Source organism: Astatotilapia calliptera, chromosome 20 (assembly GCF_964374335.1).
Source record: "Astatotilapia calliptera chromosome 20, fAstCal68.1, whole genome shotgun sequence".
Classification (NCBI taxonomy): Eukaryota; Metazoa; Chordata; class Actinopteri; order Cichliformes; family Cichlidae; genus Astatotilapia; species Astatotilapia calliptera.
In genome coordinates, this window is record NC_137441.1 from 24,717,981 (window position 1) to 24,732,122 (window position 14,142).

The window sequence follows — 14,142 nt, forward strand, 5'->3', positions numbered from 1 at the left end:
ATTTCTCAACAAAAACACATGAAAGTATCACGGATAATTCAACAATAAAATCGCTTCATGTTGTGGCCATCACACAGTGTTTTCCAAAGTGATTCACGAGCTGAAAGTGCGCAGATTTAACGTATATAATCCTTTGTTAGGTTTATTATTTTCATTTCACACGTAAAACACATTTATAGATTCATCCACCACTCCACCACTGTTAGTTTTGGATGCGCTCGGCTCCAACCAATCAGACCAATTTATGCAGACGGCGCACTAATCCCGTAACTGCACACTACCCATAATCCTCAAACGCCGTTGCTATAGAAATGAAGATAACAACAGCTTGGTGCTACCCGTTATTCCTTTATTTACTCTAAAATAATAACCAGCGATAATACGAAAATAAACTGGCCCAGTGTTTAATTATGTAATTACAAATTGCAAATTTTATTTTTTTATTTTATTTTTTACAAATTGCAATATTTATCTACAGCGCGCCTTTAGTGACATGTCAACAGATCTTAAGCAAGGCGATTGGATGGTTTTTACTGCAATGCATCTTGGGAGTCGTAGTAAATGTATCTTTCAACTCACGGTCCTGCAGCGAATCTTTCGACTCGACACGAGGCAGATCCTAGCTAAGTAAGTTGTAATAAACTGTGGGTAATTTGCATGTTAAACTGATATTAAACTTGAAATGTTTTCACAGAGCAGTCTGTGTACCAAGAGAACTACTTCTGCAAAAGTTTATTTAATTTTTTTTGGTGATGTATTCTCATGTGTAAGACACTTGCTTGGCCACCCAGCTAATGTTAGTGCTGCTCGATTTTAGCAATGTATCTTTTCTGTAATCAATTCAGTTTTTTTTAACCCTATTCACGTAATTAACTCAATATTAACGACTTTAATCTCGTAATTGATTTTTTTTCTAAATATGGTGTAATACTGCCTCGTAATATAAGTTATTTCTTTGGTCATAAATTATTTTTGTAATCATTTCACCAAAACAGACCTGAAATAATCCCTACATGTTCCATTTTCATTTGCAGAAATGACAAAGCCAAAAACCAAACCATGCCCTTCCTGTCAGGCTCCAAACACCTGCAACAGGAAGACATGCAGTGGATGTCTGGGCAGCCTGAACGTAAAGGAGGGATTGAAAAAAAACAAGAACAGTTTAAAAACAGTAACTGGGCTGCCTCTGTTAAAAACAACAGAAATGCGAGCAGGGTGGTTAATTCAGCCCAGTTGTCAGTAAGTTTAAAAGTTCTGATCTAATAAGTGGTTGGTCTGCTAGACAATTCTTTATTAATCACAGTTGTCAATGTTTTCTTGTATATCATGAAGTAAGAAACTAACAAGGCATGTATATACGCATAAAATATTAATTTATAAAAGAGCATAAATAAAAAAGTTATTCACATCAGAATAACATCATCACACTAAAGACATCAAACTAGAAAAAACTTGTTAAAAACTATGAGGAGACGACAGGAACAGTCAAGCTAGGTCGCTTAATCCAGAGATGGAATCACTTCATCCTCTACCAGCTCTTCCAGGAGACACAGGAGCAGGAGGATCCACGGGCCTACAGGACGACCAGGAGTAGGTAAAACACATCGTTGTTGACCTGCATTCTTACTGGACACTGTCCCAGTCTTATCATTATGTTTGTTTATAAATGCAGAGTTTTCCTTCTGGTTTCTGAAACTGTGATTTGTGTTTGTGTTGCAGTTCTCTGGGCTCCCCTGGCGACTCTGTCATTAGAGAGCTGTTTTGTTCTGAAGTTGAGAACCGCAGCCCGTGTCTCTGTGGCATAGAAACAGTCTACTCCTCCCTCGTGTTGCTGTTCAACATGCATTACCCTGACTCTCAAGGTGAGTCTGAGAGCACTGAGAGCATGGATATCTGTGACTGTGAATTACTCTGTCTTTGAAACTTGAACTATTAATGATTACATAATGGTTTGAATTAATTTAGTTTTTGAATGAGCAGAGGGAAATATCTGCTTGATTTGATGTATACACTGATATTCATTGTACTTTGACACTTCAGGAGAAAGAATAAAGGAGCACGACTTTGCTGAGATCCTGAAGAAAAGCATCTGCCTGCAGCAGAGATCTCACACATGGTGTGGAAACTGTGACAAGTATCAGCCCACAGTGAGTTACAGCTTTCATTCACTCATAATGACAATTCATTTATGGTTGATTGTTACCTGTTGTGCAGGGTAATCATTTCTTTGTGTTACACTGTAGGTGCAGACACGCAACATTCGACGTCTCCCAGATGTTTTGGTGATAAACTGTGAGGTGAACAGCAGCAAAGAGGCCGAATTCTGGAAGGTTCAGGCCGAGGTAAGCCACTGATTCACTGTGTTTAAATACAGTTAAAAGAAAGTAATGATTTATCTGTTCATTATTTACATGATTGCCCATGTTTCTGTTTTTATAGTACACCTTCAACAAATCCATGCAGAAGACAGATCAGGATCAGCGTCACGTGTGGATCCCCGCCACTCTCAAGATGTCCCTCAGCAAAAGTCAGAGACTGGAGATCAGCAGCTGGCCTGAGGGCGAGGAGGTGAGGACTTTAGATTTTCAGCTGATCTTTGCACTTGAAGAAATAACTGAGTAACTTTTCATTACTGAGTTAAAATTTCACTTCAAAATTAAATCCATATTTCCAGGAGCAATATTTTTAAAACATTATTACACTAATCTGAAGCATTGTAGATATTGAACTATAGGTTGGTTTTAGTGTTTTTGTTTCTATAACACATGAATTTCTCAACTTTTGTGAAATGAAAAAGTTTATCTTACAATTATTTGCACTTTCTGTTACTAGTTAAGTGCTGCTGAACAGGCGGAGGGAGCTTCTCTGTATGACTTGGTGGCCACGGTGCCGCACATCCTGGACGCTGGCGCGGGTGGTAATCTGGTCGCACACATCAAAGTGGGTGAGACCTACCATCAAAGAAAAGAGGTGAGCGACGCTTAGATAAGAAAATTTGACATCTGCTGACTACAAAAAGTTTCATTTTTAACATTCAAAATGATTTTATTATTTCAGGGAGTCTCTCGCCAGCAGTGGTACCTCTTCAATGACTTCCTCATTGAGCCGATTGAGCAGGTAAGGATCCTAGATAAGATTCCTGCTTGTTTATTCATGCTAACTTTAATGTGTGCAGTCATTTAAAAATGTTTCTCCTTTTGTTTTCAGACTGAGGCTGCACAGTTTGATGTGAGCTGGAAAGTGCCAGCCATCCTGTGTTACGCCAAGAGAAACTACCACACCAAATACGACCTCCGCAGTGAGTGTCAGCACAATCAGTCTGAAGTCAAATCCGACTTATATCGGACTGAGAAGCAGAGCAAGACAGACGCCACTTTCATCCCACTCACAGTCAGTGAGATGCCGCAGGCTGGTGACCTGGTGGGGCTGGACGCTGAGTTTGTAAAGCTCAGTGAGGTAAGTCTGGCTATGATACCATCATTTATTATAATATAGGATCAAAAACAATTTTAAATATTCCTAGTACATATTTTCAGTAGTTCAGCTAATCTGACTCAAGTATTTAAAACAAATTTGACCCCTGAATGTGTGCGTTTGCAGGAGGAAGCAGTGCTGCATAGCGACGGCACCAAATCGACCATCACGCCCAGTCAGATGTCTGTGGCCAGGATCACCTGTGTGAGGGGTCAGGGGCCCAACGAGGGGGTCCCCTTCATCGATGATTACATCTCCACTCAGGAGCAGGTGAGAAGCTGCAGAGAGAAAAGACCACGATGACCTGAAAGAATGAATATATAATGTTTCAAGGATCCACCCGCTAACTTGTCAATTTGTTCTTCCAGGTGGTCGACTATTTGACAAAATACTCTGGAATCGAACCTGGAGACCTGGATGCCACAGTATCCTCTAAGCACGTGACCACGCTGAAGTCGACCTACCTGAAGCTACGCTTCCTCATCGATGCAGGAGTTCGCTTCGTCGGCCACGGCCGGCAGAATGACTTTCGTGTCATTAATTTAGTGGTACGTTATTTCATCAGTTTTAAATTTCAAATTAGTTCATATCGTTTAAAGATGTGATTTTTTTTTATAGATGTGCTTTGATTTTAATGTTTTTTATTTTCTGTTTCTTAAGGTTCCCAAAGATCAAGTTATCGACACCGTGCACCTCTTCCGATTGCCCTACAAGAGGATGATTTCTCTGAAATTCCTTGCTTGGTATTTTCTTGGTAAGTTAGTAGAAACAAAAAAAACAAAATCAAATCCAAATAATCCAAATATGAGTCTGTAATCGAATTAAATCACATTATTACAGCGAGAGGGATTAGGATCCAAATATGTAAACTGGATAATCCGCTCATGTTACCGAAGTCAGTATAGTTCATGATGTTTTAGTTGTCATCAAACTCATCTTGGAATTAAATCTGAACAACAAAGTATTTAGAGGCTTTTTTGAGTTCATGCACTAAAGCGTACGTGTCAATTCCTCATATCCACACTGTAATCTGAAGCTGAACACTTTCATTTTAATCATTCCTGACCTTTTTTTCATGTCCACAGGCCTCAACATCCAGGGAGAAACCCACGACAGCACGGAGGACTCATGCACGGCCCTGAAGCTTTACAGGAAGTACCTGGAGCTGTATCAGGAAGGAGGGAATCATTACGTGACGAAAGTGCTCTACGAAGTCTACGACAAAGGCTTCCAGCTGAACTGGAAAGTCCCGGATTCGGACATGAGATAGTCCGTCTGAGTGGACTGAATGCACTCTCCTTCCATCCACGGGTGCTGCTGTGCTTCCCTCTGTGATGGGACTGTGAGCAACACCATGACCTGAGGATGCTCGGGCTGCTTATTTTGTATCATATTTTATAGTTATTTGCTTTGAGTCAGTGACTCAGTTGTTTTTATCATATCTAAATATAAGCTTTTTATTTCAGAGAGGTTTACAGGGGGGAAAGTGATCATTCAAAATATGAATTTGAAGCATTTTGTTTTTGTTTTAAAGGAAAAAGTCAAACTTGTTGCATGTAAATGAAGTCATCCTGAGCACTGTAAAATGTTTGTTGTTTGATACCAGGAAGTGGAGAATGTGCACGAATCCATGAAAATCTTGATTAAAACAGATTCCAACCACAATGAATTTAGTTTGTTTTTTTTCACCAGATTCTGTGAAATCTGTTGCACTGTTCATTTTCCAGCTAACTTTTTGCAGCTTTCTCAGAATTCAGATCAACGTTCAATTTTTCAAAAGCTGTTATTTCTCTTCTATAAATGACACATTTAGCAAGTTTGAAAAAATTGTCCTCAATATTTCACCTCGACATCTTTAAAATGCTCTAACTGGTAAGGACTGTGCTTCAAGTGCAGCATTTACAGCCACCACCAAAAGTAGTAACTATACTTTAATAGACGTGCTTCATTTAATAAAGCTTTAAGTCACATTTGAACGATTTTTTGATATAATGGTGCCCTCTGCTGGATAATATGCACACTCTTACCGTTCACTCTTACAGTTGTTTTTAAAGGTTTATGTCATTATTTTCATTGTTTTTCGGCTTGTTTTGTTTTGGGAACCATAAAATGAAATTGTTTGAACTCCTTGTCTGGTCTTACCAACAACTCTACAAGTAAAACTAAACATACAGTTAGTAATGATCCAGGAGATATGTTAAAAAACTACACAACACAGTTATTTCAATGTTCCACGAAAGAATGTGTAAATCTACACAGAGTATAGTAATCCTGTTCAGCTGGATATGTGGAGGTCAGGGATGAATGTGTTGTGTAGTCTCAATAATATTAAAGCAATAGTGTGATCACAATACTGATAACTGGGAGGCTTAAAAACGAGCTATTACAGTCTCAGAAATATTGTAATATCGACAATAATACTAAAATAAATCAGTACGAATATTGTTGTCAATATGTGGCGAGTAAGACAGTCAAGGCCTTTGAACCAGTTCAAGGCTCCGAAATCAACAGATTCTGTGAGAGAGAGGAAGCATTTTTTCAGGGGTATAAAAGTCCAAAGAAAGTTGTAACCTTTTCCGTGCCAGAGTATTGTTTAAACTTAAAAGTCAGTCAGAAGTCACCAAACACTCGGGACTCTTCAGAAGATCGTGAAGTAGACTTATAACACTACGAATGGCTGGTGTGAAGCTGATATCCAGGTCCAGATTTAGTAAGTAGAAATTTCCTTGGGGTGATGCATAGTGCGCTAATTCATGTGATTCATATACGAAGATGTAAATATTTAATTTCAACAATTCCCAGCCAAACGCAGCGCAAAGCAGCGGCTTACACATGAGCACATCCGCATCCACAGCAACAACCAACATAACCACAAGTAACAGTAAATAATAAATATTGAATGTTACTGAGCAGCACACAAGTCCGACAACACACACCTGTGTGCGTGTAGATCCATATATTCACAAGGGTTCTCCGTGTAACTGTCTAATAGTAGGTGTGGGGAGCCCTGCCCCCCAGGACATGAAGCAGGAATGGAGGAGATCAAGGCCCCAGACATCTACAAGCCCCCCAGAGCACGAGAGCAGTGTAGCAAAGTAACTGCGCGAATTGCTCGTTATTTTCTGCAGGCTGTGTGAGGCTGTGTCTTACTGGAGTCTGACACCGACAAGGTCACACTAACAGCTGCATTTTGATATTTGAATATCGTGGTTATGTTTTGACTCAGAGAAGAAAAAAAAACGAAGTAGACGCAAATCGCTCCAATTTCAATTATGGGTCGATCTGTGTGAGGATATTAAAAAAGAAAAGTTCATCTCAGTTTTGCTGTTCCATAAAAGATCAGTATTATTTCTGAAGAGCAGAAACGGAGAGACAGAGAGGGAGCACAACATTTTGATCCCAACCCTCATATTTACCTATTAACAATTAAAGAATGCCTAATTGGGACCTGACTGAAAAGATGTTTAAATTGAGAAATGGACCCTTTCATTCAAAGCAGGACACAAATGTGTTCAGTTAGTCACAGCTAAACATAAAAGTACAATAACAAAAATATGAGCAAAGATTGATGCTTGACTTTAATGGCAACTTTGACAATTAATTCTCATGGATTTCTGTCAATTTGCAAATTATATGTACTATGTATAAAATTTGTCTGTTTAATAAAAACAATTTGTTTTATTGTGCATATCTATGAAATATAATGTGGATAAATGGGACAAAGGTTGAACTGAATCTTAACATTTATCAGATCACAGGTGAGGCTGTGTTAAAGCAGCAAGGAAAACATTTTTTGAGACACTAGAGGATGTTGAATTTCAGAGGTCCTAAATATGCATTATTTAAAGGTCTTAAAGGTCTTCTGAGTTTTTGCTTTTTGGTTGTGCAAACAAACTAAATACAGGTATGTCTGTGAAGGTTCTCAGTCATCCAGGTCATCGTAGTCAAAGGAGCTTGCAAAGAAAAGCGTCTGGACTTCTTTAAGTTACTTGAAGACTGTGATGGCTGCACTTACAGCCACACAGTGGTAATACCCACCATGTTAGTGTAGAGGCTTATAAATAACATTGCATTCACATTTCTTTCTTTAAATATAGGAATTTATTTACAGGACAATAAATAACTGGTTTTGGTTTAGTTAATTAATATATCCACATAACGCTGCATTCTAAAATAAGTGCACACATTTTAGTTTACACTGTTATGTATGATTAATCTTTTGTTTTCTGAGTTACCTTAGTTGCAGCTGTTCCAGTCCCTTGATTAAGGAGCCAAGAGGTGGAAAAGGGGCAGAGCGAGCTTTAAAGGAAGGCTACAAATTGGTTCACGCCATAACTCAGGACCATGGGGGGGGGGGGGGGGGGGGGGGGGGGAATTGGAGTTCATTATGTTTGGTTTAGTTAGGTTTTGTGTGTTTTACCCCTTTTCCTGTTTTTGTGGGCTGATCAGCCACTATTTAAGTTTCCCCTTTGTCTCATTAAGTTAGGTCAGTTTGTTTGAGTTATCAGTTGTGTTGTTAACTTTGAGTAGAGTTTTGTTAGTTTGACCTCTTTTATGGGCCCAAGATTTTGATTCTTTTTGCATGAGTTAACCAATTATGTTTTTTGGGTTAAATAAAAAATATTTTTTTGGACTTTAACCTGTGCCTAAGTTTCCTTCACTGCTCGGTCCATCACAAAGACGTTGTAGCCGGTGTATCAGAAAAACTCAGGAGAGTTTTCTCCAAGCATGACATCCTGGTGCATTTCAGACCCAGCAACACGCTCAGACAAAAACTGGTTCACCCGAAAGACAAAACGCCAAAACATATGAGTGTACAATGTGGTGTATGCTGTACAGTGCAACGAGGAATGCCGAGACCTCTTCATTGGAGAGACCAAACAGCCACTTCACAAGCGCATGGCACAACATAGAAGAGCCACCTCCACAGGACAAGACTCAGCAGTCCATCTGCATCTTAAGGATAAAGGACACTCTTTCGAGGATGCCAATGTTCACAGTTTGGACAGAGAGGACAGATGGTTTGAAAGAGGAGTGAAAGAAGCCATCTATGTCCACTGTGAGCGACCATCTTTGAACAGAGGCGGGGGTTTACGACACCAACTCTCTGCCATCTATAATCCAGTTTTGAGATCCCTTCCCAGATGCGTTAACGCCCACTCACATCCTTTTTTATTTATTTATTTATTTTTTGTCCCGTTTGGATCTATAGCCATCAGAATTGTTGTCTTAATTGGCCTTAAGAAAGATGCCAAGCAGATTTATTTTACCAAGTGGATCATCATGGCCTTGCCATATTGGTCCATTTGATTGACCTTTATTATAATTATGAATTTATTTTATTTTCAGTTGCTACAAAAGGGACAGACATGACTGGGGGATAGGACAGGGAGAAAGAATGAAAGAAAGAGAGGGAGAGAAAGAAAACCAAAGGGGAGAAGAGACGGGGGGAAGAAAGAAAAAAAAAAAACCAAACAAACAAAAAAAAAAACACCTGGGTCACCTGTATGGAGAAAAAAAACAGAAGAGAAAGCAAACAACAAAGAGCAACATAATAAAAAAAAAAGCACCATCACAATAAACTAGCTAGCAGTAGATATCAGTACTTACTAAATAATAAACGATAATGTGCAGCACGCAAGATAGAAAGCGCACAATGTGCTTTGAGGCAGCAGCCAAGAAAGCTGTAGTCCACGTCTGTGAATATCCAACACCCACTCACATCCTGGGCCATCTGATCTCAGGAATTCGCATGATAAGGTGGGGCCAGGTTTCACAATGAACTCACCCGAAACTCTGGCTGATTGGGACCCACACCCAGTTTCACACCTTGGCTCAGGCATTTAGAGGATCATCAGGGGGTCCTTTTGTCCCTCTGTGGGGGGTTAGTCCCACTAGGTTTATATCTGGGACTCTCCACCATTTGACCTTAGAACTGAAGAAGCTTCTCGGATGAGAGGTGAAACGTCTTCAAGCAACTTAAAGAAGTCCAGACGCTTTTCTTTGCAAGCTCCTTTGACTAAATACAGGTATGTTACTTTTCCTGGAGGGCAGCCATTTTTAAAAACAAGATGGCAGCTGAAGTGTAAGTCAGACTGTGTCAGACCTTCGTCCCGTAATGATTCTCTCCTTCCTGAAACAGTTCCAGGAACTTCCTGTAAAGCTTCAGGGCCGTGCATGAGTCCTCCGTGCTGTCATGGGTTTCTCCCTGGATGTTGAGGCCTGTGGACATGAAAAAGAATGATCAGAAATTATTCTCCTTTCTTTCTCTCTCAGTCTATCTTCCACAAGCTCTTCTGGAAGCTTTGCTGATTTCAAATAACCCTTATCTTCACCTTACACTCTCTTGTTCGTGAGCATGGAAGAGCCTTTGCCTGCCCTGGATCAATTGTTTGGTCTTTTTCACTTATTTTCCTAACTTAGTAGAGTTGAAATGCCTGCTCAACGAGAGAAAGGTAAGATGACATTTTTCTTGCAGACATGCTTGTGGCTCAAGAAAAAATGAGTATCTGTGTTGCATCATTTAGACATATAATGCTTATGAAACTACACATTGTGAATTCAAGAGGGAAATTTGTGTCACACGCTGAAGAGTATTTCATGGTTCTCATGGAGTGGTCACTTTTATCATGAAAGGCAAATGAAACTATGCGGAGAGCAGCATCTGATGAAGGCAGTAGATTCCATGTTGGTTGGTGGAGAAAGATCCTGAAAGACGTCCACTGTTAAAAATAAGCATAAGTGGAGAGACCTGAGTATGGTTTTCATCTAAAGCTAGTCCACCTTTCAGAGGTCGTCTAACTTCCAGGATTATTAATGGTAAACCAAATCAACAGTCAAGTATCTTTTGTCATTAAGTGTATTTTAAATGAAATTCAGCTTTCTGTTGGCTAAACAGCATATAGTACAATTCAGCACCTGGAAACACAACACTTACCAAAGAATCAGTACAGTGGTAGCTTAAGTCAAAGTGAGCCTGCTCAGCACATCTGTGAAACATCCAGCAAAAATCAGCAGCACAATCACATTCAGCCAAAGAAATATGTCTAGTATCTCGTGAACATGGTGGCAGAGTCTTTTTGGTGGCTGCCACTAATCTTTAGGATAACCTCCCCGATTAACATAAGAGCTGTCTGATCATTTTAAGACTCTGTTAGAAATCAGTTTACTCTGACTGGCTTTCAGCTTTAGCTGTTTCAGCTGTTTTATTGAGTGTTATGTTTTTATTGTGTATTTCTGTGCATGTTTGTTGATATAGTGATCATAAATGTACATTTTTTTATAGCCTGTACAGCAGGTATTTTAAATGAGCTTAAAAAATAACCCTAGTCTTGACTTCTCACTGAGTAACAAAGGCTTCCCCTTAGAGTTGTTTTTCCTGAGCAGTAAAACCTGGGCTGTAAAGAAAACATGGCAGGGAAAAAGAAAAGTGTCTGACTGCTGTCAAGTGCTTTGCAAAAAGTTTTATTATGACAAGTTTTATTCAGTTTAATCAGCAGCTGGATTGAAAACGTTATATTTGCTTGTAGGAGCTGCACTGAGATCAGAATAAACGCTGAATTTGTCTGTGTTGATGTGGTTTGGTCTTAGATTTTTCTTTCTAAGTTTTAAGAGGCGCTGATCTTGACTATTAAAATAATGCAAGAAGCTCTTTTTAGATACTGTTTTATTATATAATTTAATTTATGGTTGATTTTCACATTTGCTTCATTTAAAATGTAAGTGATTCTCTTGCTTCAGACGTTATATCGGTAACAATAATAGATCGTATTAAAGATGGATGTGTTTTAGGTTTTTAATAGTGAAGCTGACACAGAAGTGTCTTAAAGCTGCATTCTTTCTTATGCTACCAAGGGGCAATACCTGGCTGAAAGATTTGTTGTCCTGTCTGAAGTTGTTTGTTTGATGTTGTTTGAAGTTTCCAGATCCAGATGCTCCTTCAGTCCCCACAGTCAAAGCAACTGAGGCACCTCTGAGAGTTAAAAACGGTCTTTCAATGTGCAGCTGTTCTCAGAGGTGTTACAATAAGGACTTCACCAAGTTCAGTGGAGTTAGAAGTTCACATGAATTTAGCAAGTTAGTTTCAACCTAAATATGATAAACCATGTTCTAACTAAAATGTACAGCTCTACCCTCATCATACGACAGGGAGAAGACACCAAAAACCAATATCACTCACTCATGAAAGGGAACAGCCATGGAATTTATCCATCAGGGTCAACTTTATTTAGCATCAGTAGGAATTTGAATAATGGAGGAACCTTCATTTGATTTTAATGTTATTGAAACACAAAAACTCCCAGGGCTTATGTGGCTGGTAAATTAGCCAACTAAATTAGCCAACTATAAAATTATAGCTTGCAAAAATGATTGCTAGCTAAACCATATCCTTTTATTCTCTTAACTTGTGTTTTATGCAGTCACCAACACATTGAAAAAACACAAAAGTCTCCTTTCTGCAACGTTACAAGCTGTCAGGAGAGATATGTTGAATTTTAACATCCTCCTGGATGTCCAGCAGTTGGTTGTCCTGTCAACCGCAGCATAAACAATGTGGCCAAGAGAGGAAGCAGGAAAGAAAAAGAAAAAAAAAAAAAAAAAAGGAAAGAAAAAACCCCACGTTGCATGTGACAACTTAGTTCAAGCTATGCTGCTTCTTCACAATACGGTTATCTTCAGAGAAGGGGAGATAGGAGAATTCACCTGTGTGAATTCTCATGTGTCTTTTGAATGTTGATGAGGAAGCAAATCTTTTCTCACAGGTGCTACAAGAATATGGCTTCTCACCTGTGTGAATTCTCATGTGTGTTTTGAATGTTGATGAGGTAGCAAATCTTTTCTCACAGGTGCTACAAGAATACGGCTTTTCACCTGTGTGAATTCTCATGTGTGTTTTGACCTTTGATAAGGTAGCAAATCTTTTCCCACAGGTGCTACAAGGGTACGGCTTCTCACCTGTGTGAACTCTCATGTGTGTTTTGAATGTTGATGAGGTAGCAAATCTTTTCTCACAGGTGCTACAAGAATACGGCTTCTCACCTGTGTGAATTCTATTGTGTCTTTTGAATGTTGATGAGGAAGCAAATCTTTTCTCACAGGTGCTACAAGAATATGGCTTCTCACCTGTGTGAATTCTCATGTGTGTTTTGAATGTTGATAAGTCAGCAAAACTTTTCCCACAGGTACTACAAGGGTACGGCTTCTCACCTGTGTGAACGCTCATGTGTGTTTTGAATGTTGATGAGGCAGCAAATCTTTTCCCACAGGTGCTACAGGAATACGGCTTCTCACCTGTGTGAATTCTCGTGTGTTTTTTGACTTCTAATGAAGTAGCAAATGTTTTCCCACAGGTGCCACAAGAATACGGCTTCTCACCTTTGTGAATTCTCTTGTGTTTTTTGAATGTTGATAAGTCAGCAAATCTTTTCCCACAGGTGCTACAGGAATACGGCTTTTCACCTGTGTGAACTCTTAGATGTGTAATCATATTGTATTCATCCTGTAAAGTTTTTCCACACACTTCACATTGTACAGACTTGTTCTTTGTGTCCGTTCTACTTTTACTCGATGACACAGGAAGGTTGTCTACTCTTTGACTGTGACGTCTCTCATTCAGCTCTGTATTTCTAGTAGTTCCTGAGACCACATGCTGACTTTTTTCATTATCTCGGGTCTCTGCTTCAGGAGAGCTGTGAGAAAGGAGCTGCTCACTGTTTGGTTCTGGTTTACTGTAGGCACTTTCCTCATAAGCGGGTGTCACCATGAAGGTATCAGCCTCCTGCTTCAGCCCAAGCTGCTCTCCCTTCTGACTGCTGCCAAGTTCCTCCTTTTCCTCTTTAATCTGTGGATTCTCTGGTTTCTCCTGGTTCAGACTGGAGTTCCTCTCCTGGTTACAGACCTGCTGGTCTGTAAGAACTTCCTCTTCCTCAAAAGCATGCTGCTGTAGGGCATCTGAATGCACAAAGGGGAAAAGATGATAGTAAAACAAACATTTGAGAAAATATTTACTGGTCTGAACCATTAGCAGGTCTCTACATAGTGAGCCTGTTGCTCACATATACCACTAAAATTAAAGTCTACAAACGTGACAAATTATTTGGGCACTGATGCAAATGTTTAGTTCTGACACTCTTATTAGCAAATTTCAAAGTTCAGCTTCTTATGTCTTTGATATATAAAATAAATAGATGTTGTTTTTTGTTAAATGAATGTGGATGTCTGAATTGGCCGCAGTTACAAGAAGGCATGCTGGGGAAGAGCTCTCTTACACAGTAGTAACCGTTTTGGCTGTGCTTGAAATGCCATGAAAACACTCTTCTTGTCTAACAAATTTAACTTTAGAAACTCTGAATTCCATATTTTCCAAAACAGAATAGAAATATTTATTCATATTACCCAGACCTGTAAACTGTTCAAATTTACCATTTCCATGCTGCAGAGGAAACATAATTCTTTAACTTAAACTGATAACAGAACAAAATGAAACTTGTGTTGTTGACTTTGTGTCTCTGTGTAGATTTTGTCTGACCAGTGAGTGGAAATTTGAAACCCAGATGTTTCACGTCTTTCATTCTGGTGAATTTTTATGTACTAATTTTCACCGTTTTGCACAGGTTAATGGTGGAAATGTGTTTAAATAAAGAACAGAAAATCAGGCTGAAGAGATTC

At 39.2% G+C, this 14,142-nt stretch overlaps 2 protein-coding genes across 4 annotated transcripts; one reads left to right on the forward strand and one right to left on the reverse strand.

Annotated features, from left to right (window-relative positions):
* Nucleotides 1–1,453: 1,453 nt before the first annotated feature.
* On the forward strand, nucleotides 1,454–5,139 carry LOC145423138 (PAN2-PAN3 deadenylation complex catalytic subunit PAN2-like). 3 transcript variants are annotated; one of them, XM_080295325.1, is made up of 12 exons: nucleotides 1,454–1,590; nucleotides 1,720–1,862; nucleotides 2,041–2,147; nucleotides 2,244–2,342; nucleotides 2,440–2,568; nucleotides 2,833–2,970; nucleotides 3,058–3,117; nucleotides 3,208–3,456; nucleotides 3,601–3,744; nucleotides 3,843–4,022; nucleotides 4,135–4,228; nucleotides 4,560–5,139. In XM_080295325.1, exons 1-12 carry the CDS (start codon nucleotides 1,511–1,513, stop codon nucleotides 4,742–4,744), a joined length of 1,608 nt encoding a protein of 535 aa, XP_080151451.1. In that variant the 5' UTR covers nucleotides 1,454–1,510; the 3' UTR covers nucleotides 4,745–5,139. The 3 variants fall into 3 exon arrangements, with proteins under 3 accessions (XP_080151451.1, XP_080151452.1, XP_080151453.1); XM_080295326.1 differs by having other exon boundaries at nucleotides 2,464–2,568; XM_080295327.1 differs by having other exon boundaries at nucleotides 1,461–1,594.
* A 5,912-nt stretch (nucleotides 5,140–11,051) lies between these two features.
* Nucleotides 11,052–14,088, reverse strand: LOC145423140 (uncharacterized). The gene has a single exon (XM_080295331.1). It carries the CDS (start codon nucleotides 13,493–13,495, stop codon nucleotides 12,110–12,112), a length of 1,386 nt encoding a protein of 461 aa, XP_080151457.1. The 5' UTR covers nucleotides 13,496–14,088; the 3' UTR covers nucleotides 11,052–12,109.
* Nucleotides 14,089–14,142: the final 54 nt, after the last annotated feature.

Excerpts from the sequence above, each read along its gene's own strand:
- LOC145423138 (XM_080295325.1), top strand. The coding sequence starts at position 1,511 with ATGGAATCACTTCATCCTCTACCAGCTCTTCCAGGAGACACAGGAGCA. Across the intron at positions 1,863-2,040 it reads GCATTACCCTGACTCTCAAG|GAGAAAGAATAAAGGAGCAC; the intron begins GTGAGTCTGAGA and ends TTGACACTTCAG. Across the intron at positions 3,457-3,600 it reads AGTTTGTAAAGCTCAGTGAG|GAGGAAGCAGTGCTGCATAG; the intron begins GTAAGTCTGGCT and ends GTGCGTTTGCAG.
- LOC145423140 (XM_080295331.1), bottom strand. The coding sequence starts at position 13,495 with ATGGTTCAGACCAGTAAATATTTTCTCAAATGTTTGTTTTACTATCAT.